Source organism: Gadus chalcogrammus, chromosome 14, assembly GCF_026213295.1.
Source record: "Gadus chalcogrammus isolate NIFS_2021 chromosome 14, NIFS_Gcha_1.0, whole genome shotgun sequence".
Lineage (NCBI taxonomy): Eukaryota > Metazoa > Chordata > Actinopteri > Gadiformes > Gadidae > Gadus > Gadus chalcogrammus.
In genome coordinates this window covers 9,580,325-9,605,086 of record NC_079425.1, presented here as the reverse complement: position 1 = coordinate 9,605,086, position 24,762 = coordinate 9,580,325, and the positions used below count along the sequence as shown (strand labels likewise).

Here is a 24,762-nt window from a genome sequence, read left to right as displayed (position 1 = left end):
GTGCGTGTGTGCGTGTCGTTTTTTTTATACCCATAATTTCAGATTAAATTATCTGCAAACACAAAAAAGTACTCTGTAAGTAAAGTATAATTAATCTCATTGGATATTGAGCAAGAATTGATCAAGTCATATGTATACTAATAATGGCAACTCTGACCACTGGAACTATGTTTAGTATATTCGATTTGGATTCAGAAATTATTGGTTTTTCTATTGAACGTATGAATCTAGAAGACGTCCGAAGTTCAATGGGCACATCCCGATAGGGGGCGGTAGTGCGCTTATATGGTACAACTGAAAACCTCAGAGTAGAGAAGAAGCACAAAGTCGTTGAATTCTGGGATTGCAATGGCAGCCGTCGTGGATGTAAACATATACGTGCTCTGTGCTACCCATTTTCTGATGTAATATACTGATTTAATCTTATGCTCACATTTTATTGGATTTATTTTGTAATATATTGGTGACCAGCTGTCGGAATTGGGATCCGGTCGTTTATGCAACTGCGTGGACCGCTAACAGGCGCTAATCACAACAGCCGCCTGCTCATCGGTCCTGCTATCCGGAGTTAGCTAACCGATAGAGGTATGAAAATGTTCATCGTATCACATGTTATCTTGTCACCTCATTATGTTTCGTCAACGTAGAAAATACCAAATATACGGCCAGTTCTGTAGAGCTAGTATGGTTATATTTAACAGTGCAACTCATTTTCGCCTTCCACGCAGGCTCCCAAAACAAGATTCAGATGCACCAAAATAGATGAGGCTAAAATAGTATGAATCCATTATTAACACACGGCATTATTTATTTTTCCTCAGATTATGGATGATGATGTGTCGATGCACAGGCTTGAAGGCAGTGATGTAACGGCTCAAGTTGGCGGACTGATCATAAAGAAGAAGAGTGCGGCAGCCGAGCCTCATGTTTTCCGGGCCCCCACTCCACGCACCTCTCTCCTGGGCCTGGATCTTCTAGCAGCTCAGAAGAGAAAAGAGCGCGAGGGCAAGGAGTCAGTCGATTCAGCCGGTGATGACAGGACGAATAAAAAATCCAAGGTTACCTCCTACACAGACTGGGAAGAAGGGAAAAGTGATTCCGGATCTGACGATGAAGAAGATAACAAGGACACTGGTATAAAGAAAGAGGGGTAGGAGGCTACACTCAAATCCCAATACCGTTTAACGCACCTTTTCCACATTATTTAATTGTAATAGTAAATTATCAATATTGCCATGGCTTAAGTTAATATCCAAGATATGATGGTGCTGCTCAAACATATACTCCGTACATCTGCGGTTACAGGTGTAATAATGAACAGTTATGAATGGTACTTTATGGCCAATGCCATATTTAGATTGATGATACCAGTGAGGTAGAAGAACGTGCCTTTTGCCCTACATTCTGGGTTAGAAGCAGCCCAATTAGAATGTAACATACTTTTTACTGCTCGTGTTAAAGTCCACAACAAGTCCATATTTGGCTAAACATTTCGTCTGATCTTCACAGTTTAAATAAAAAAAAATCACTTTTCATGCAAAGGACCTAAAGATTATAAACAAATTGTTAATGTCTTATTCCATCAGCATTCGCAAGTATCGCGTGACCGGCTCTGAAACACCATCCAACCCTGGTGGTGTGAGTGAAGAGTTCCGCCAGAAACACCTGCAGAGGGAGAAAGAGAGACGTGAACATGGAGTCCATGCTTCCTCCAAAGAGGACAAAAACAGTGATCAAGAACCTGAACGAGAGAGGGGCAAAGACAAACACCTGGACAGACGGAATGAACGAGGTGATAGACCCCCTCGTTGCAACTATTTGTACATCTATTTTTTTTTTTTCATGTTTTAATGTTGATCAGCTGTAGAAAGATAGTCGTTGGATGGTAAATGTCTCTAATTGACTACTTTGAGTACTTTTATTAATTAAAAGGTAAATTGTGAATGGTATTTCCCTATTTCAGACGAGCGGGAGCGTAGCCACAACCATGGGAGCAGCAGTGGCCGCTCAGAACGTGGAGAGAGGAGCGAACGCTCCCAGAGAGAGGGCTGGTCTGACCGTCTCAGCCGAGGGAGTAAGAGGGACGAGCCACCCACACCCAAACAACGTCCAAGAGGTACTTTATTTTTGTCTGAGCTAATTTCTTTATCCGGATGGCATTGTAACGGTGGCATGGTGCAATGGAAAGACCTGTTGTCTTTGAGTTGTGTCTGTGCCTTCCTGCATCCCAAGCTCCTGTCCAGATGGTTTTCGACAGACCTAATGCAGTAGCATGTGTCCGCTAAACCTCATCTCTGGGATAAGAGTAGCCTGTAAACATAACGTCCTAAAATGTCCACTTTCTAGAACATTCAGCGTGTGATAAAACCAATATCTTCTGCAATAACGTCATGCTTTACCCTTTTACACGTTCAGATTCCTTCACACCATCCCGGTCCAACTGGGAGGAAGACGACAGCGGTTACTCCAGCTCAAAGCACTCTTCCCAGTGGGAATCTCCGTCTCCCGCTCCCTCCAACCGAGAAGGTTCCGACCGCTCGGAGCGCAGCCAGCGCTCTGTCAGGGACAGCGAGCGCAGGGACAGGTAGCCCACCACCCGACGGTTTTCTCCACATATGCGATAGCTTATCTACTGTTACCGTCTTTATCTCTGTCCACCAATTTTGTCTTTTTTTTTTCTTCAGTGTTTTGCATTTCGATAAGATACGAGTAAACTTTATGAATCCCAGATGAAAATGTGGCTGTCGCAGTGGAGATTACAGGACAGTAATGGAATTCTAGATAAAAAAAAAATACAACTGCAAAGGCTACACCAAATTTTAAGTCTTTAAACACAATACGAGTATTACAGTTTATGTATGTGTAAAAAAAAAAAAATAATAATGGTATAAATAATGGTCATGTCATAACAGGGTGTCGGCGCATCCTTAAAAAAAGTTGAAAGTCTTAAATTCGTTACAAATTTCATATGCTGGTCTTAAATACTGTAACTCAAGGTCTTAAATTTGTCGGGGCATTCTTTTTTCTTGTGGGACTTTTCAGGAAGGACATGTAGAGAGGCTACTTTCTTGCTAACTGCATATATAAACGATTATCTGCGTGCTTGCTAGCTAGTCTGCGACAATGGGTAGGTGACACATGCTATGCTTGGGTTATAATACAGCGGGATCCCCCCCACCATCGTGTGTTTTAGGCCTTAAATTTCATTCAAGGTGGCATTAAAAAGGTCTTAAAAAGTCTTAAATTTGACTTGCTGAAACCTGCAGATACCCTGAATCCTGCTTTCTCTCCATAGATCGGTCAGAGGTCGTTACCCAGATGACACACCACTGCCAACCCCCTCCTACAAGTATAACGAGTGGGCCAACGATAGGAAGCATTTAGGCTCTACACCTCGTCTGTCTCAAGGAAAAGGTATAATTCAACAAACCCAATGTTATTTATGTTCACCTGTAGGTTTGAATCTGTCTGACAGCCTCTCTATCTTTGTTTCAGGGAAAAAGGGAGAGGGACAGGAAGGAATCATGTTTGACAATGAATCTGAAAAGGAACAGTGGGAGGAAGACCAGAAGGTAAGGGGGTCAATAATCTATTTCCCCCTCTGGGTCCATTTAAGCTATGATGTATATAATTATCTCACTATTGAAAACATGTATTGGCAGCAAGCCGACCGAGACTGGTACATGATGGACGAAGGCTACGACGAGTTCCACAACCCTCTGACGGCTACCTCTGAAGATTATGTGAAGAAGAGGGAGCAGATCCTCCAGAAGCAGACGCAGAAGCGAATATCTGCCCAGCGACGGCAGATCAATGAGGTAACTGCCAATGGGTACAGGGCTGTCACCGATCACCTATAACGTCAGAGTATAATTGAAAGCTGTGATTGCAGGGATACTTAGTCTACTCCCAAAAACAAATTATAACGGCAAGGAAGTGGTGTTCATTGCCCCCCAGAGTGAAGCTTACTAGATCTATTGGTTTGTTTACGGTGAATCCGAATCATTCAGAGGGGCTGTAGGTAAGATGCGAGGGTTGTAAACAAAGAGATTCCCTGAACCAATCATGGGGAAGATGCACTAATGGGTCAGAAATTAGCTGGGAGTGGTCACAAAAAAAAAAAGGCTTATACACAGTAGGAGCAGTCAACTAAGAAATGGATATTCTCACAGCAAATTTCTTTCACTAATGGCCATCGGATGGCTTACATCATGGCGAACACCTTTTCTATCAAATTACACTAAAATAATAGATCCTCAATCTTACCTACTGCGCCTTTTTAATAGCTTTGTTGTCAAATAAAATCCCTACAGTGCTTACTAAGTTATTAAGAACATTGTAGCCCTACCAATATGCCTATAAAAGAAGCCAAAACTGCTAGAAAACAAAAAACGTTTATTTTTATAGATTGCTCTGGTTAGTAGTTCGAATGTTTGTTCGTCATCAATGTACAGAGAAGTGTGCTGCAGTTGGGGCATTTGTCTGAGTGCCTGTGTGTCATATTAAGCCTTGGGGCAGCACAAGGTTTGCACTGTAATATCACACCCAGAAGATCATTGGTTCAAACCCAACTGGGACGCGCGTTTGCTCATGTGCGGTTCCTCGGAGTGCAGCGGTTTCTATATTGGGGGTGATATTCCTGCAAGGGGTAGACCTGGACTATGTCCCCACTATTCTCCCTGTGATGGGTAAATGCAGAGATCCCAATTCATTTTACTTAGATATTTGAAAGTAGAATCTAATCTCAGTGTGTCTGCCCTGTCAGGATAACGAGCGCTGGGAGACGAATCGAATGCTGACCAGCGGGGTGGTACAGAGGCTGGAGGTGGATGACGACTTTGAGGAAGACAACGCCGCCAAAGTGCACTTGCTTGTCCACAACCTGGTCCCACCCTTCTTGGATGGGAGAATAGTGTTCACCAAGCAGGTACACTTGTGTTTATAATCCAACACGTTTATTAATACTTTTGAAGGCCTTTATTAATCTGAATGGAAAACATCTGAAGAAAAACTAGCAGAATCCAAAATATGTGTCTACATAGGCTTTTTTTTTGGTTGAATTCATGTACAATGTACAGTCGGTACGTTTTTATATGCGTATTTGGCATTCAATGTGCAACATCCATAAATTAAATAATCAGGATTGGGGAAAAAGGTGAATTTATTGTACTGGAGGAACTATAGTCTATCTACATAGAGGAATCTTAATCTAAACTATATGAACATAACCGAATGCCCTTATGAAATGTAGTATATATTAAATAGAAAAATGTTAATGATGGGGTAAAACACTGCAATGTAATGGAAATGTGCGGTTTTTGAAGATTGTAATGTAGATCATTGACAATGAAGGCTCGTGGTCGGCTTAGCTCAGGAGGTAGAGCAGTTGTCTTGTAACCGAAAGGTTGCTAGTTCGATCCCCAGCTCCTCCTAGCTGAGTGTTGATGTGTCCCTGAGCAAGACACTGAACCCCAACTGCTCCTGACAAGGTGGCTGTCGCCTTGCATGGTTGACTCTGCCGTCAGTGTGTCAATTTGTGTATTAACCGATGTAAGTCGCTTTGGATAAATGCGTTTGTAATTGTAATTGTAATCCTTGTGTGTTTCAGCCGGAACCAGTTATCCCTGTAAAAGACCCTACATCTGACATGGCCATCATCTCTCGTAAGGGCAGCCAGCTCGTCCGTAAACATCGTGAGCAGAAGGAACGCAAGAAGGCAAGAAAGATCCTATGAGAGCGTCTGTAACCAGGCATATTTGTTTATTTTATTAACATAATTGGAAATAAGCTTTAAAAAGGATGCAGATGTCAACTTGAACAAATTAGGCGTCTTAAAGTGTGGAGACAATACAGTTACATTTTTCAGTATTCCCACCGCAACGCATCATTTCTTGTGAACATTTGAAGCTGAAATGCACTGCATTGGTTTTGATATGATGGTTTTGGGTCTTTATATTTTCACACTCCTAAGGAGGCAAAAGGTCTAAAAGTGTGTTTTGGTCTCCAGGCGCAGCATAAGCACTGGGAGCTGGCTGGAACCAAGCTGGGAGACATCATGGGCGTCAAGAAGACTGAGGAGAGTGATGGGACTCCAGCAGACAAGCCAGTAGGCGAGGACGGCAAGGTAGACTACAGGTGAGCCAAAACTTGTACTCTCGTACATACTTCTTACATTCTTTATGTCCTAAAAAGTTCTTCAACTGCAGCTGTTTGGATGAATGTCTACACGTGTCATGTCGTTCCATGCTGTTGGTGTTTCGTCCATGTTGTGTCTTCGCAGAGCCGAGTCGAAATTTGCAGATCACATGAAAGACAAAAGCGAGGCGAGCAGTCATTTTGCCAAGAATAAGACCCTGTTGGAGCAAAGGCAGTACCTGCCCATCTTTGCTTGCAGACAACAACTTCTAAATATCATCAGGTAATGATAAACACCGGCTGCGTGTTGGTGGATCGATAAATGTTTTATTTTTGAGTTATTTTTGATGATATCCACATGACAAAAGTTAAGTAGTAAAATGTCTTATGGTACGTTCACACCGGCGGGTAGTTAAACAAACACCAACAAATGTGCCAAAGCAACTACAGATTTCCCATTGTATCCAGTGATGCACTTTGACGCTGGGGCAGGATGTCACATCAAATGACTTGATCTCAGAGCGACCATGGAGGAACAACTGATCAAAGCCATTACCAGTTTTTCTTATAATTCATGATTTGTCTCCTGCTACGTACAGAGATATAATAAAAACTCAGAACGGCATATTGATAGATAATTTGGATACCTAGTCTGGTTGCAGGCATGTCGATATTTAACTATAGAATGTGGCTGTTCCACTAGATGCATGCCCATGGCCGCATAGTTGGTACTGGCAAGAACCTTAGCCGCAACTCTGCAGCGATTTTCTAGTCATTTTTTGTTATTGGAATGAACCTGTTTTAATTTCTTTTTTTGAAAGAAAATGATAAATAACATGAAACACGATGAATTGGACAATACTGACTGGAATACAAAAGATTGTTGATTGACACGCACACATCGTTTGTGCAGGGGTTTGGTCCAACTCACTCACTCACTTTCGCTTTTACTCTCTGCAGGGACAACAGCATTGTGATCGTGGTTGGGGAGACGGGGAGTGGCAAGACCACGCAACTGACCCAGTATCTGCACGAGGACGGCTACACCAGCTACGGTATGGTGGGCTGCACCCAGCCTCGCAGGGTGGCCGCCATGAGCGTGGCCAAGAGAGTCAGCGAGGAGACATCCAGCAACCTAGGAGCGGAGGTGAGGCCTTGTGCTAGTATAAGACATCACATAGGGTTCCCTGTTTTCCAATGGGCCTGGAATGGAAGAAGCCATGATATTTTTTTTTTACCTGCTAAATGGTCAAATCCATCTGCCATTGGCAGATGTTCATTTGATGAAACTCAAAACCCAAGAAAAGCATACAATCAGCAAGATATACGAAACGCCTAATCGAAAGATTGCACACAATATCAAAAGTGCACTTTAAGTATGGATGAATTTGTAAGGATTAGTGTGTCCGTTTTTAGGTGTTGACTGATTTACGTGCTATATTATTAAAATATATATTAAAGGAATACAGGAATGTCCTGATACAACATGGTCTGTGTGTATGACGAGTCTGTGTAAGATATAAGCTATGCAACGAAGTGAGACAGATTTATTTAAAAGTCTCTTTGCTTCAGTTAAATATCTGTTACCATTACCAATGGTTAGTTACTTTCTTGTATGGATTCTCCCGAAGAGCATTTAGCGCAAGTGCCCTGTCGCCACCAACGTTATTAATGGAAATGCATTACCGCTTAATTTCAGAATCAATTCACCTCATTACGGCGCTGGTGGACGAAAACAACTGAATTGAAGAAGTTTACACAAGGCCTTATCCCTAGACCATAGCGCTACTGGTATTGTTTATATATTTGTGGCAGGCACAGCCACACTAAATGCTCTTAGGCAGAATCCACACAAAGAAAGTAATTTGGAGAAGATACATTTATAATCAGTTATGATTGTCCTTTTAGGTAGATAATTTTTAGTTACACTCTCAGTGTTACACTGACACCAAGTGGACACATTTAAAATAGCATTGTCTGCTTATGGGAAGGGAAAATCATGTTATATAAAGCAGACAGCCCTGGGACATAATGTCTAATTTATGTATGGATAAAACATTTCATGTCATCTTATCAGAAATGAACCCGCGCTGGTCCTACTCAAACCTAAGCGAACTGACACGCCATACTTTCCTCGTTCGGCCTTTCAACCAAACCAGCTCAATCGTCGTGGCTAACCCCGAAGGTGTTCCTCCCTTTGCCCTGCAGGTGGGCTATGCGATCCGCTTCGAGGACTGCACGTCCGAGAAGACGGTGATCAAGTACATGACGGACGGCATCCTGCTGAGGGAGTCTCTGAGGGAGTCGGACCTGGACCACTACAGCGCCGTCATCATGGACGAGGCCCACGAGCGCTCCCTCAACACCGACGTGCTCTTTGGCCTGCTCCGCGAGGTCAGACCCTGGGGCCTAGCACTTCTGGTGCTTTTTTTTATAGTTAGTTTAGTAGTTAGTTAGTGTTACATTGAAAATATATACATACTTGGAATATGCAGAAATCCGCCCCACATTCTTTTGGTTTCCTTGAGCATTTTGTATAATGTTAACTTTGAATACAGCAGGATGCACATGTTGGGTTCCTACTCCTGCCTGTGCACTTGACCAAGGCACCAGCAGTAGACCTGGAGTGAGTCCCCGGGCACCCACTACTCCCAGTGCTGCAGCTAGTGATGGTCTAATGCTCCCAGTGCTGCAGCTAGTGATGGTCTAATGCTCCCAGTGCTGCAGCTAGTGATGGTCTAATGCTCCCAGTGCTGCAGCTAGTGATGGTCTAATGCTCCCAGTGCTGCAGCTAGTGATGGTCTAATGCTCCCAGTGCTGCAGCTAGTGATGGTCTAATGCTCCCAGTGCTGCAGCTAGTGATGGTCTAATGCTCCCAGTGCTGCAGCTAGTGATGGTCTAATGCTCCCAGTGCTGCAGCTAGTGATGGTCTGATGCTCCCAGTGCTGCAGCTAGTGATGGTCTAATGCTCCCAGTGCTGCAGCTAGTGATGGTCTGATGCTCCCAGTGCTGCAGCTAGTGATGGGCTAATGCTCCCAGTGCTGCAGCTAGTGATGGTCTGATGCTCCCAGTGCTGCAGCTAGTGATGGGCTAATGCTACTAGTGCTGCAGCTAGTGATGGGCTAATGCTACGAGTGCTGCAGCTAGTGATGGGCTAATGCTGCTAGTGCTGCACCTAGTGATGGGCTAATGCTACCAGTGCTGCAGCTAGTGATGGGCTAATGCTACTAGTGCTGCAGCTAGTGATGGGCCAATGCTACTAGTGCTGCAGCTAGTGAAGGGCCTCAAGGTACGGCCACACTGAACTAACCTGCCTAACCTGATGCTTGATCATTGTGTGTCACAAAAGTGGTTCAACGCCCCTACGCAGCTAGATGAGCCCGCCCAAAACATATTCTCCCCCGCTACTTTTCTTTTGCTCCACAAACATGGCTGAGACATGAAAATGACTCCCATCAACATGACTCCCACAACAAATACAGCGCAGCTGTATTTGTTCCGATTTCAACCCAACATTTTTTTTAATACATGTGTAACTTTGTACACATTTGTTACCAAGGCCTACTCTGCTAAATATATATGTTAGGGATAATGAATAGAACGGCGGTCATTATCGAAAATAATCCCACTTATTACACGGCTACTTGCCAAAACCAAATAATAACTTCACATGGTGTTTTTTTTTTACAATTTATTCGTTACCAGCATTTGTAGTGTTGATGAGCAGAGAAATAGTCCACCAAAGACGTTGACGTCGCTTAGCAACCGAAGACGCTGGGGTTGACAAGTTGTCGGGCTACTACCCATGAAAGTGAACGGAGCGTTCCACGGCATTGAGAAGACCCGTGTAATAAAGGCCTATAATATTTCTGTTTATGGCATCGATTTCTTCTCAGATTAGGCCAATAAAGCAATGATTTAAAACTAACGCTCGATCAAAGGCCCGGCCCGACCCGGCCCGAGGATAGTGGTGGGAAATATCGGCCTGGGCAGAGAATCTAAACTCCGTACAGCTGGGTGAGTTTCACCACCTCCTCATCGTTTCAGCACACACAGAATCGATGACTTGGTCGTCCATGTTCTTTCTGCTTCTGTGCGTCCTCTGTCTCTCTGCCAGTGGCATCGGGTCAAGCTCAACGCTGATTGGCTATCGCGGCTAAGCGTCGCGCGTAGGAGTGTAAAAAGTTCAATTTTTTTAACTCCGCGCGTAGGTGCGTCTAACGTGCCTAACGCACTGCTTTAGCGTGTGTAACGCATCTACAGTATGCGCCCAAACCAATGGTTCTCTATGCAAAAATGTCTCTCTAAGGTGCGTAACGCGTTCAGTGTGGCCGTACCTTAATGCTCTTAGTGCTGCAGCTAGTGATGGCCAAATGCTCCTAGTGATGGTTCAAATGCTGCTAAAGCTGCAGCTAGTGATGGTTTAATGCTACTAATGTTGGGTCAAATGCTAAATAAAACTTTCCTCTGAGAGCTTTTTCATAGCTCTTGTTCATACTTCAGGGGCTTTCCTCTCTGTTCTATCCTATCTAAAGGTGGTTGCGAGGCGGTCAGACTTGAAGCTCATCGTCACCTCTGCAACCATGGACTCCGATAAATTTGCAGCATTCTTCGGCAACGTTCCCATTTTCCACATTCCGGGTAGAACCTTTCCAGTGGACGTCCTGTTCAGCAAGGTACGCTGTGTCTGTTTAACCTCAGCACATCGATTGGAGCCATCATGGATGTTCTGTTATATATTCCTAAATGCATAAATAATGTAATGCCAGTCGAGATCCTATCTTAGTGTTACATTTTTATTTTGTAATTTCTTTCCTCAAAATAGTCTAATTTCTGTAAACATAACTCGATGCAGAGCAAGATGTAACACAAATATCTATTTCTCCTTTATATGTTCTAAAAGAGACGACCATGTGCATAGATCTGTGCTGATGGTTTGGCCCGTCTAGCTGTTCAGAGTTCCCGTTGAATCTTGGTTTCCAAGTCATTGTCATGTGATTTCTCTTTTTAATCATATTTTGTGTATTGTTTTTTGTGCAGACTCCTCAAGAGGACTATGTTGAGGCAGCGGTGAAACAAGCCCTGCAGGTCCACCTAAGTGGGATGGTGGGAGACATCCTTATCTTCATGCCTGGTCAGGAGGACATTGAGGTGAGCGCTCTCACTGCTTCCACTCTGCTGCCACTGATCTTAAGGGAGGGCTGAACCACAACACCATTTGTACATGGATTGCATTGGTTTGGGATTGCTCTATACAGTTGCAACATATTACACAAAGAACCTCGGATTGGCTGATATGGTGACCAGCGAGTCATCTGCTGATTAATCTCTGATTCAGCAGTCCTGTCGGTTAAAACACAACTTCTGGCTATACGGCCAGGTTCTTTGGCTCTGTGCTCTTCTGTACACTTTGTTTCCTGATTAGTCAGAGATATTCTACCGAGGACAACCTGGCTGAGGCTTTAGGAAGGGGATTTAAATAAGTGCATTTCTACAGTGGCCAGTCTACAAGGTGTTGATTTTGAAACCCAACACATATTTTTAAAGTTTGCTTCTGCTGGTTGAGTTTGTGCTTGCCACTATCTGATTCCTGCCTCCAACACCTTGATTAGTAAAAAGAAATATGAAACGAAAGAGATTCAAAGGCTATATCTAAATTCAGACTTCAAATATATACCGAAACTCTGATTTGGTAAATATTTGCTGAGTACCTGCTTATTCAGTGTTTATGCGACACACCTATCCTCTGCTCATTGAAACTAGGGCTGGAGTCAACCAAAGAAAGTCTTGGCCAAATTAAATTCAACCAAAAAATATATATTCACGTTATCTCTTAATTAAGCCACAGTGCACTCTACCTGCTAGCATAAACATCACTTGAGTGCTGTTTATAGAAAGTCAGTGGGTTTCAGATCCACTCTTGGTCTGAGTCCAACCTCGGTTACGGCAGAGCTTCGATCATGTAGAGCGGGTCGCACAGCAGACGAGCCACGGATTGCCGCGTTGCGTAGTAGATGTACAACACGCGTGGGAAGATTCAATTTGAGGTTTTGCTCTGTGTTTAATATAATGGGTCCCAATGGATTTCGTGCTAAGGTGCCAGTTCTGATAGGTTCACATTCAAGCCTATCGAGCGTTAAACACAAAAGTTGATGGAGCATCGCAGGCATGATAAAAAAAGGCCTAACGTTTTCAGATGATATGCCTGCATACTTTTTGGCTTCCTTTTTTAATAAAGTGCCACCACACCGACGACCTCTGACATATTTTCATTAGTTTGGAGAAAATAAATGTTCAGTAATTTACAAATAGCAGTCTACCTTAAGTTGGGTGAGTCCAGAGTTGTGAAAACGGGGCTGTTTTGACCTTCTGTTTTTTTAGGCTTATAGGTTATTAAACCATATGATTATTAAAATGGAAAGTACAGAGCCTTAAACATTATTTTTATTAATAAATAACACATGCTTGCACATCACTCTGAATTTAAATTCATTAGTCTGCATTTCTCCCTCCCAATATAATATAATGGATTAAGAAGCGCTTTTTTCCGTACAAAGGATCACCAACAATTGTCCGACCAATGAGAATTGGGTTGAGCAAGTGCATATCGATCAACCTACCAGAACTTGACTTCCCTAAACTGAATTGGAGGTTTGTTTACAAGGGAGCCGCCCCGGAACGATAAATACCTAAAAGCAATTTTTAAAGGCACGATCGCCGCAAGCTGTGAAATTCAGATTAAGGTTCTGTTAAATGCATTCAACACCACCAAGCTTAGCGTGTTGATCCTGGTCATTTAAGCAATAGCTCACGACAGGCTGTGGTATGTGCTCATTATACCACGGTTAAGGGGCGATGTTGGGCCCGACGTGCAGCGGAGGGCCGGCGACCCCCTTCAGGCTGCCTTCAAAATGCATGACGGTCGCTATTCAACACACTTAAGCGTTCCTCCGAGAGAAGGCTCGGCTAGAGCGGTTTGCCGGCAATTTATCCTATGGAGCAGTTCACTCACCGTGTGCCTAAGCTTTCGTTAGTCTCTCCATCGTCTTGCTCACTCCCGGAGTAACAACATTTACACCCTATCCATCATTCAACATGCAAACAACATGATCGACAAAAAACAACAAAATAGCAGTTTTTACTTCCAGGCGCGGAGTGATATGCAAACTTCCACAAAATGATTGGGCGTCATAGCAGTTATGTATATGCTCATTATACAACAGTTAGGAACCAATCAGATCGCTGGATTTAAGCCACCCGTTTTTTTTAATAGATTATACGCATGCTCTAAAGTAGAGCGGTGGTTGATCAGTGGTGGACTGCGTGTGTCCATGTTCATGCAGGTGACGTCGGACCAGATCCTGGAGCGTCTGGAGGCCCTGGACAGTGCTCCTGCCCTGGCCGTGCTGCCCATCTATTCCCAGCTGCCCTCAGACCTCCAAGCCAAGATCTTCCAGAAGGTGCCTTATTGCCACACCCTCATGCTTTTGACCAATCAACTGTATTTTAATAACGTGCATAAAAAAAAAAACACAAGGTGTGTGTGTGTGTGTGTGTGTGTGTGTGTGTGTGTGTGTGTGTGTGTGTGTGTGTGTGTGTGTGTGTGTGTGTGTGTGTGTGTGTGTGTGTGTGTGTGTGTGTGTGTGTGTGTGTGTGTGGAGAGTAGTAGAAATTTGCAAAACTCATCAGTTAAGTAACCCAATTATTGATAGTTTATGCTACAGTATGGAAACCATACCTTATGGACCATTATTTGTAAATCAGTGTTTAAGTGAATCAAGTTTCCAGTGTATGTTCAATTGTTTTAAACGACCGGTAAACATTATCGCATGCAGTGAATCTTCACTAACCTATCCCGACCCACACCAAGAGCATTATTTGTGTCCTTGCCTACAGGCTCCGGATGGGGTGAGAAAGTGCATCGTTGCCACCAACATTGCTGAGACCTCGCTGACCGTGGATGGCATCATGTTCGTGGTGGACGCAGGCTACTGTAAACTCAAGGTAATGCACCATTTATTTTGTCTTCATACCGTTAATGGCTTCAACCTAGCATCCGCCTTTAAGTCTTAAAAGACTATGACTGTGTGATTTATACCATGATAACCGTCTCTCCTGGCTTCACTTGAGCATACGTTGCCCATGTCCTCTGTCAGAAAGACTTTTTGTTTTGGCTATTCTGCTGAAGAGCGTATAGTGTTAGCACGCCACCGCCACAAACATTAATAACAGTAGCACTTCGGTGTTTAGATTCCATAAGTCAGAAGAGCTGTTCAGTGTTATCGGTTAGATTCAGTGCTGTGCTTTTCCTGTGTTGTTGAGTCTGACTCATTGTGTCACATTTCCTAGGTGTTCAACCCACGCATTGGAATGGATGCCCTGCAGGTGTACCCCATTAGCCAGGCTAACGCTAACCAGCGTTCGGGTCGTGCTGGCAGGACCGGGCCCGGGCAGTGCTATAGGTGGGTGTTGCTGGGTGGGTGGTACATCCCACATGCACCTGAAACATGCTTGATTCCTGTTTGGTCCTTTTCATGACATTTTCAAAGGGAGTAGCATCAAATTATGCACCGTGAATCAACGTTGAACAAAAATGTTTTTGTTGAAGGTTTCCGTGTAGGTGAAATTACATAACATTATCACGTTGAAATTACAAGCTTTAGTGGGAGGATTTAATTCATAATGGTTTTTAATGCTAGTTGAGGTTGAGGGTAATGTTCACCCAATGATTTATGTTGAAAGGATCTCACCTATGGGCAATTACAGTCTCGCATTTCTCTTCCAGGATTCCTGCAGAGTGTATTGAACAGTCCCAGTTCATAGCTCTTCGACATCCAATGCAGGAAATCTAATCATAAGTCATATGTGTATTATGTGTTAGGTTTGTGGCCAATAGTGTTGTGGTGTTTCCAACCTTTGACAAATGGAGCACAGCCTTTTCTTCTGATGTTTTGAACCTCTGATGCGCGACAGTCATGCTTTCAAGACAGTCCGCGAGGAGGCCCCCAGAGTCCTAAACTCCCCAGGATTTCATGCAGTTTAACTTTGTTTACCACGGGAAGAATTTGCCCAAAAAGCCCCTGCTGTCAAGAGGATATGCATGGCTCTCTTCCTCCTTTGCTGTAACTCTTGTAAAGACGGATATTGACGTATGCAAACGCACCTTTTGCCTTGCAAATGATCTAGCGTGGCTATGCACTTGCATATCCAGCCATGCATAAACAATCTGTTTTAATCTTCCCCCCAATTCACTTGCCCTCCAGCTATAAATTCTGTGCCATGCTGTTTGGTTTAGCTAAATGTGAAATATTCTCTGCTTGAAGAATTGATTTCTAAAGCTGTGGCCCACACAAACTCTCCGGTTTCATATAATATACATCATATTTAATAAGCCCACAATTTAAATTACTACAACAAAGCCTGTTTGAGATATTAAAGTAAACTGTGGAGGATTCTCAAGAGGGTTTGAGGCTTGCTAAAAGAAGCACTGTGTTTTCTAGTGCTGTTTAGAGTGTGCACACAAAGTTTACCTTCCAAATCCAGGCAAGGTGTGTATTAGTCCCACTAAGTTGATCTATAATTTCATGATGGCAAATGAAACCCCAGCTAATCCACTTTCCACAAAAACTTCAGGCATCTCATCATGTATTATAGTTCAATCAGAATTGCGGGCAACACTTACAAGTATGTTTCCATCCAACAAATCCCCCAACTGTCCAGAATGTATCCAGTAATGAACATCTGTCTCGCTCTTCCTGCACAGGCTGTACACGCAGAGCGCCTATAAGAACGAGATGCTGACCACCACCATACCTGAGATCCAGAGGACCAACCTGGCCAACGTGGTGCTGCTGCTCAAGTCCCTAGGCGTGCAGGACCTGCTGCTCTTCCACTTCATGGACCCACCCCCAGAGGACAACATGCTGAACTCCATGTACCAGCTGTGGATCCTGGGCGCCCTGGACAACACAGGTGGGCGGATGTTAATGATGGTACCAATGCCTTCAAAGAATGTTTCCCTGTAGGAAATTCATGGCACAAATCATGCAAACAGGAGTTTAAGTCATGCTGGAGCCAGTGAAGTAATTGCCTGGTGAACACGGATCATAATTTTGATTTTGCTGCCGGGGGAACTCATCTGGCTCATCCTTGCCAGATTCCGGGGGATTTTGGGGGGCTACTATGATGGGGGGGTAGTTCTGATGATTCCCCGGCTGGTGTGTTAACAGCAGATTATCTCTGATATGCCCACCTGAGCCCAACTGTCGGCTCTTCCTCTCTCTTCTCCTCTTTCCTCCCTTAAGCCTATTAAGCCTACTTCTCACCATTTCAATGGACGTTTATTTTGTAGCCATGCCTCACCACCCCCTTTTCCTCGATTTAAGATATGCATAACTGCCAGCAGTTTACTCTCTTTCCATACTATCCTGCTAATGCTTACAGCAGATTCTACACAATGGCAGCAGGCATCTATTGAGCAAGAAGTGAGTAACCTGGATTTTGAAAGAATCCAACCCAAGATATCCCACTCTATCCTTCAGCCCTCCCTCCAAAGCCACTCCCCCAAAACACGTGACTAGCTTGCTAGCTTTAAGGCTGCTACACACTAGCCCAACCGTGGGCCATCTGAAACGTTTGGGGAGACTCAGACGACATCGGGAACAAATCTTTTCGGTGTGTTCAGCTGTGTTGGAGGCTTTTGGAACCGCGTGGATGGTGTCTGGTCTGATTTATGCAAAGTCTGAGAGAGTTGGCAGGTGAAGATTTGAGCCATCGGATACTGTTGATTGGTTGTGTGCTGCTAGCACACTGTCTCTGATTCGCTAGCACACTGATGCTGATTACGCTGAATCGCTGGTTGCGTGCTGCTAGCACAGAATCAGCACTGTGCGTGGGAGGGTCAAACTAGCACCACGAGACTTGCGCCTGCATCTCAAGCAAGCGCAGAACCTACACGCAACTGTGTAGTTGGCAGTCTTTGCGGTGTGTTTCAATGCAACTTTTTGCATTGAAAGGAGAGGCAATGGAGTGGTAGGATAAAGGCAGTTGGCCGTTGGTTTGAGTCTGGTCGTTGTGTCGGCCCCTTTAGCGACAGGTCTGCCATCTGGGAGACTGGTCATGCGCAATGAATGCAGGTGAAATTTTGCACAGGTTGACAGACAGGATGAAATTGTTGTACTGGCTTATTACAGGCCTGCCACAGATGTGTGGGGTTACTTTTTTTTACATTGGCATTTGATTTTTTCATTGTTATATATATAAATATTGAAACGTATGACAATGTTCTAACCCAGCTTTAATGAAAACAAATGTAAATAAGTGTCACTGCATGGCATGTGGCTTCAGATAAGAGCATCTTCTTAATGGCAAAATAATCAGACAAGATTATTTTTAATATGAAAATCGTGTGTGCGAGAGCGCCTTTGTGGGGAGTGGTGTGTTTTGACGCTGCAACGCTGTTGTCCCCAGGTGGCCTGACTCCGACGGGTCGTCTGATGGTGGAATTTCCCCTGGACCCGGCGCTGTCCAAGATGCTGATCGTGTCCTGCGACATGGGCTGCAGTGCAGACATCCTCATCATCGTCTCCATGCTGTCGGTGCCAGCCATTTTCTACAGACCCAAGGTACTGCTGAACAGGGGGGTCTGATATTAGCTTGTCATATCACACGAGTCAAATTGAAAGTGTTTTAATACTGCATGAACTCAACGTGATGGCTTTGACTGTAATTTAAGGTGGGGAAAAAAATATATAAGCCAAGGCCACAGACTTTGTTGGCTGGCAAACAGACCAAAATTTAAACGACATGTAAATATGTAACTTTGTCTATTTACCTCGTAAACAGTGTCGATTGCTTGCTAGAGCAGTTGTTACCAACCCTTTTTTGGCAAAGCAACGCCATGATGCCAACTGTAAATTGAAAGCACACTCCTTTTTATAATTGTAGGGCATGATTATGAAAAATGTCCAACACATTATATCCAGGATTATATACTAGGTTCTTAGCATTTCTCTCAATTATTTCAAACACGGCAGCATTTCAAATAACTACAGGTTCATAACAATTTCAACAGGCAATTGCTATACGCATCAAATATTTACCTATTATGAGTAAGCCATGTCAGGATTATGCATTCAATCCCACAAAATGTCACGGCACAACTAGTCCCGCCTCAAAGCAAACTGGTTGTGCACCACTGCCCTTGAGAGTACCCCTTTTATCTGAGCAGAGGGAGAGGATGTCACAAACGGTACGTCAGGAAAGAAGTGACCTTTTTCCGGCATCCAGGAGGCTCCTTGGACGAGTGATCAATACAGAATTGATCGGAGCTCGACGGAGGGTCGTGGTACCTGAACTCTAACCCCCCCCCCCCACGTGTTCCCGCCCTCTCCCTGCAGGGTCGCGAGGAGGAGAGCGACCAGGTCAGGGAGAAGTTTGCGGTGCCCGAGAGCGATCACCTCACCTACCTCAACGTGTACACGCAGTGGAAGAACAACAACTACTCCAGCGTCTGGTGCAACGATCACTTCATCCACACCAAGGCAATGCGCAAGGTCAGCCTACCGCATACCGCGTCCTTTGCTGCTCACCTTGCGTTCTCACCTAATCCTACTAACCGTGTTAAAGGGGGGGGCCGAAGCACCAATTAAGCCTCCAAAAGCCTACGCCAGATTCAATGGAAATACCATTGAATGACCAAACAACCGTGGAGCGTAAGGTAGTTTTGCTCTGATGAAAACCATGTTGTTGTTTTTGTAAAGGTACTGGTATCGGTCACTGGCGTGCTAGATTTGTGTTTTTTTGTTTTGATTGCCATACTCAAATCTTATCTTTCATATTATTAATAATAATACAATTTATTTATATAGCACTTTTCAAAACACATTTACAAAGTGCTGAACAAATAAAAGCACAATTAGAACAAAGCATAAAATGCATACGTGATATACAGACAATAATGAGCCATATGAAAACAAAAGGATGACAGACAGGAATAAAAACAAAGGCAGGCTCAAATGAAATCTGGAAAAGCTCTCAGATAAAAGGGTTTTTTGAGGAGAGATTTAAAGATGTCCAGTGACTCAGTCAACCTAATTTCCTCAGGCAAGTCGTTCCAGAGCTTCTGTGCCCGTATGGAGAAAGCTCTGTCCCCTTTAGTCTGGATCCTGGACACTGGAAGGAACAGCAGTCTACTGCCTGAGGACCTCAGACTAGAGACGGCATATAGGGGACTAAAAGCTCTGAGATATAAGCTGGGGTCATGTCATGTAAAGCCTTAAAAGTAATCAACAAAATCTTAAAATCAATCCTAAAACAAACGGGAAGCCAATGTAGAGACGCTAGAACAGGTGTGATATGGTCATATACAGTATATTAACTCCTTTTGTTTATCTGCATAATTCCTTCCTGCTCCCTTCAAAGTATTTAGGCTATAAGTGCCTTGAGTCTGCATACATCATACGCCATCACAACATCCATCTTGTTTGGCTGAAGTATAACAAGGCAGATATTGGATAAAACCATGACTGCAAAATATATATGCAATTTACTGTTTGATGGGGGCTTTTAAAGCCTGCCTCTCACTTTTCAAACTCCACTTATTAGAAGGCTTCTAACTATGTGACGCATTTCCCAAATCGCCACCTCGGTGCTCTCTCACAATATTACAGTATTACAACAACTGATCGCTTGGTTATTCTGAAATTTTGGTCAAGAAGCACCAGATCACATGATTTAAACCCAATCTATTGGATTTTGCGTCCCATCACTGTGGAACCAATCATCCCTGAGATCTAAGGCTTGGTGTTGTTCTCTTGGTATTAAATAACACTAATCGTTCCTTGTTGCCTGTATAAGGTGCGTGAGGTACGCTCTCAGCTGAAGGACATCATGGTGCAGCAGAAGATGAACCTCATGTCCTGCGGCTCCGACTGGGACATCATCAGGAAGTGCATCTGCGCTGCCTACTTCCATCAGGCGGCCAAGCTCAAGGTACTGGATATGTCTGGATCATTGGCAGCAAGTCCGGGTTCTAAATCGTTGCCCGGGTTCTCCATTTAAAGCCCGGGCTCACAAATCCAAACAAACATCTCTCCAGAGTCTCTGGAGAGATGTATCCAGGTTTGTAAATTAGCCCTGAGAACCATGCTGGCTTGACTCTAACCTTAAAAACATGCATGAACAATACACTTTCATGGTTGCCCTACACTAGCTTGAGCCAATTGGCTAGTCGATGTGTATTTAATCAACTGTTTGCTGTTTTGGTTAGGGTATCGGAGAGTATGTCAACGTGAGGACCGGCATGCCGTGCCACCTCCACCCCACCAGCTCTCTGTTTGGGATGGGCTACACACCAGACTACATCACCTACCACGAGCTGGTCATGACCACCAAGGTAACGCACAACCGCTTACCACCCCATCGAAACAACAGCAATCCTATTTCATGTGTGCAGGTTTCTGTGGCTGTCCTCTAAACATGATTTGCACGGTCCCCCCCCCCGTAGGAGTACATGCAGTGTGTGACCGCGGTGGACGGGGAGTGGCTGGCGGAGCTGGGGCCCATGTTCTACAGCATCAAACACGCCGGAAAGAGCCGTGGGGTAAGAAGCAGAAGAACGCCGAACGAGCTGCTCCTCAAACGCTGTGGAAGTTGGTAGATCGATCCAAACAGGAAAACATCCAAATCGTAATATTTGCTCTCCTCCTCCTCCTCCTCCTCCTCCCCCTCCTCCCCCTCCTCTGCCTCTCTGTGGACTTGCAGGAGAACCGTCGGCGGGCCAAGGAGGAGATCACCATCATGGAGGAGGAGATGTCGATGGCTGAGGAGCAGCTCCGCTCGCGCCGGGAGGAGCAGGAGAAGAAGAGCACCAACACCGGCAGCGTTCGGTAACGTAGCTTTATTCGTACAACCAGAGGTTACAAAGGGCCTTGACGTACTACGGACTAACGTAGGGAAACGGAATGAAAGACCGAATGCAATGGACGTCACGGTATCGGATAACCACATAATAGACCGGATGCACTAGGACGAACATCGCGCTATAAAAGCCATTTTGGAAAACGGCCTGCCGCTTTGTTTGCATTTAAGACTGTTCAATTTACCTGGCTGCATGTACTTAACCCCTCCACACCGCCCTTCTCTCGCTCACGCTTTAGCTCTAGCTCACTCGCTCTTCTGCTCACTCTCGCGCTCTCTCTCTCTCTCTCCCTCGCTCTTCTCCCGGTCTTCTCCTCTCTCTCTCTACTGCTCCTCTCTCACTCTGCATGATGAGCTTTTCTCACCTCTGATCCCTTCAGACGAGACAAAAAGAAATAATATTGACTCCTGGCTGACCTCCATTACTGCAGCAATTTAAACCGCGGCACCGCGGCGCGGCCGGCCAAGGCGGCGTTCATTTTCAAATTACAACCCTGGTTAAAAAAAAGAAAAAAGAAAATCATAATTTCACACCCCATCCTTAAGCCTCACAGAAAGAGAAATAAGGTTGTAAAAAGCACAATTATTTTTTAATTAATCAGTCGATTTATCTCCCTCCGTGTTTGTGTGACCGATATGTCAGAGATGGAGGGTTGGGTATGGGCGGGGGGTGACCACCACACTGTCACCCCGTGGTGGTGGTCACCCCGTAGCCACTTGTTTTGGTTCCCTGACATCAGCGTACAGCGGATCAGGCTACAAGATTGCACATCACCAAAGCCCGGGATAAGTAAAGGAGGGGTTGTTGTTAATGTTATTGTTCATGCCGGTGCGCCCCCCAGTGTCCACATTTTTTAAGACTTAATAAAGCCCGAGTCCTTCTAGAGCTGCCCACCAGACACGACGGCAAACCGAGAAATCCTGGGTCCCCCCTCTTTCATTCTATTCAACCATCCATCCATATTATAAAATAATTGGCTTTCTTGTCTTGAAAGAACAAACGTTCCCAGAAAGGAGTACCAAAGGAAGCCGGTTTCTACGTGACGTCGGGGGAAGGAAGGGGTGGTGGTGGCGTTGGTGGGGTTGGGGGGGAGGGGGCAGATGGATTGGCTGTAATTGCTACTTGTGGGTGCGAAAGATGCTGGGGTGTCGTGGCGTTGCTGTAATTAAAGATGATAGATTGTACTGTCACCGGCGTCGGGCTACGGATCCCACCAGCCACCAATCTGCAGCCAAGACCCCAACCAACGGGCCCTTTTTAATTTCCCCTCCAGCCGACTGCTAAACCCCCCCAACCCCCCCACCTGAAGCCTCATTCTATCCGCCTCTTGAGGCCCCCTCCATAAACATGCCGCAAAATTGACCCAAATCGGCATCAGTGATGTGTGAGTTGTTGGTTTTAGCGACGGCGCTGTTCAGTTTCCTTCGGTCTGCTGGTCGCTCGCCTTGCAGTCATACCGTTTCGCAACGTTAGCCAGCTTGCTTGGAACTGGTTCATATTCAATGAAACCAAGAGTAGGACACTGATTTCACAGAACCCTAAATGTTTATGGATCCCAGATACTAACGTCATCATTTCTGTGGTATTGTTGACCAATCACCCTTCACACATTGCAGCAGTAGAAGCTATAGAATAGAAACCCAATGCAGCGCTTGGGTCGCAAATCCACTATTTTCCATATACTATTAAATATATTGTGGCCTTTAAGCTAGAGCTTCTGCTGGCCTCATCTGTAAGGGGAGTTGTACGAGCTGCTTGGTTTCTCAATGGGAACGTATAATATCCAGTGAAGCTGGCAGTCCTCCATCGCTGACAGGCCTATGCTGACATTGTTTCGTTGCACACCACAGGTCGGTGAAAATCCTCACCCCAGGACGAAAAGAAGAGGCACCCATGACGCCCAGACGCACGCCGGCGCGCTTCGGTCTGTAAGGGGAAAAAAGCGACAGGCACACCTCGCTTCATTACGGACACCACTGCAGTTCCATTAGAGGCCACTAGAGGGAGAACTTGTATAAGGTTCCCCGGGTCTACCTGCCGTTGAGCTCCATCACAATGCATCAACCGTCAGCCATGTCAGTGACAGAATACAATGCAAATTTTTTTTTTTAACAGCTCTGATTGCTTATAAAGGATTAAAAGAAGAATTATGTTTTTATCCACAATTCAATATCTTGGAGTACCTTGCAATGACCATTTTGCAAATGATCCAATTTCATTGTTGTAATTTGCGTCTTTGTGTCCCTGTGATTGCTGGTCTTGTGGCTACTTCTGCAGCTTTCCTCTCACACTCAAGAGATCAATCTCCCATACTGCATCATTGGGCCGACCCCACTCTACTGTGTTGTGTGTTGTGGGCTGAACAGCATGTGTGTGTGTGTGTGTCATTATGAAGTGCTCCTCAACCAACTGAAGCACTATTCAAACCGTACTCGGAGCATGAGTGTCTTCAGAATAGTTATTGTAAGACAACCCCCCAACCCCTAAACAAACACAAGCATACAAAATTGATCTTTCTCGGTCTCTCTATTAACCTTGCCTCAGCATTGTAACACCCACCTTGATCAATACATGTTGGATTAAACTTGTAATTTTTCAGTTTAATTACTTTTGTGTTGGTAATGTAAGCTGCCTCATCAGTGTTCTCTTCACTGTTCATTTGTGAATGAATCTTATTTTTATTTAATGACAATTGGCAAGTTTGTGTTGGTACGGTATGGGTGCCTATTGTAGACCATCAAAAAGTTAGTTTTTTTTCATTATCGCCATCTATGCGCTGGACATGTTGTTTTTTGGGAGGGTGTAGGGGGCGTTGCCATGTTCTGTGCTTATGTGTCTTACAGTAGTGGTCAGTCAATTCAATATGATTTGTATTGCAACTTCTTTTTAAAGTAATAAACACTATTTTTGCTAGTGTTTCATTTGGTATTGAAGTTCTTGTCCTTGTTGGTGTTAACGCATGTATGTAGACACGGTATAATGTTTATGAAAGGCCATTGCTCAGGGCTGTGTTAACACTTTGACTTTGAGGGAGAAATGAAGCCCAACTAAGATGTGCTTCTGAGGGCAGTTCATTATAGGCGTGAGTTGAGCTATAATTAATTTAGCTCTTCTTGACAGGTATCAGGTTTTTACACTCGGCCACACGCCTATAATTCAATTACTTGCTACAGCTCGACAATATTAAGCTGGGGACGGATCACCCAAAGATGAATTGACAGTTTTTAATTAGACTTCTGATGGATAACCCGCCGTGTCCGACGAAGCAGTGTCCTTCACCATCTTGTCCGCTTTTCCCAACGTTCTCCACCTTCCCTTCGCTTGCAGGCCGAGCATAAAAGTTTCCAGGTAATCGATCATGCACTGCGTTGACGGCGAAATGGCCGGAATCAACACGACGCAATCTTCGGTTCAATAAATAACCTCTGCAGTGGTGTTGGTTGTTATTGTTGTCCCCTTTGGAGTATTGTGCGAGACAGCGAGCTAGCTATGTACTGAAGAGACGAATGCGTTCGAATGCAACATGTCTACGTTGTGAATGAGCCCACCGTTCTCGTCATCGACCTCATCTGGGAACATGTTGATGGTGCTTTACGGCGGGAGAAAAGTTATGTGCGAGCGTATAGGCTCTGCTGTACTGAAAGCCATATGTAAATCCTCAAGGTGATAAGAGTGTGGGATTAAAGCTTGGTTCATGTCGCACACAC

The 24,762-nt window shown here is 44.6% G+C and overlaps 1 protein-coding gene across 1 annotated transcript; it reads left to right on the top strand.

The window, feature by feature from the left end:
• Positions 1 to 308: 308 nt before the first annotated feature.
• dhx38 (DEAH (Asp-Glu-Ala-His) box polypeptide 38) lies at positions 309 to 24,490 on the top strand. The gene is made up of 27 exons (XM_056607512.1): positions 309 to 585; positions 822 to 1,150; positions 1,587 to 1,792; positions 1,964 to 2,116; positions 2,416 to 2,584; positions 3,296 to 3,414; positions 3,496 to 3,572; positions 3,663 to 3,818; positions 4,766 to 4,927; positions 5,609 to 5,716; positions 6,008 to 6,135; positions 6,281 to 6,418; positions 7,096 to 7,282; positions 8,344 to 8,529; positions 10,671 to 10,811; positions 11,176 to 11,286; positions 13,479 to 13,595; positions 14,032 to 14,139; positions 14,485 to 14,597; positions 15,899 to 16,107; positions 17,605 to 17,759; positions 18,534 to 18,689; positions 19,993 to 20,127; positions 20,405 to 20,530; positions 20,642 to 20,737; positions 20,899 to 21,023; positions 22,906 to 24,490. Exons 2-27 carry the CDS (start codon positions 825 to 827, stop codon positions 22,985 to 22,987), a joined length of 3,789 nt encoding a protein of 1,262 aa, XP_056463487.1. The 5' UTR covers positions 309 to 585; positions 822 to 824; the 3' UTR covers positions 22,988 to 24,490.
• The last annotated feature ends 272 nt before the right edge of the window (positions 24,491 to 24,762 follow it).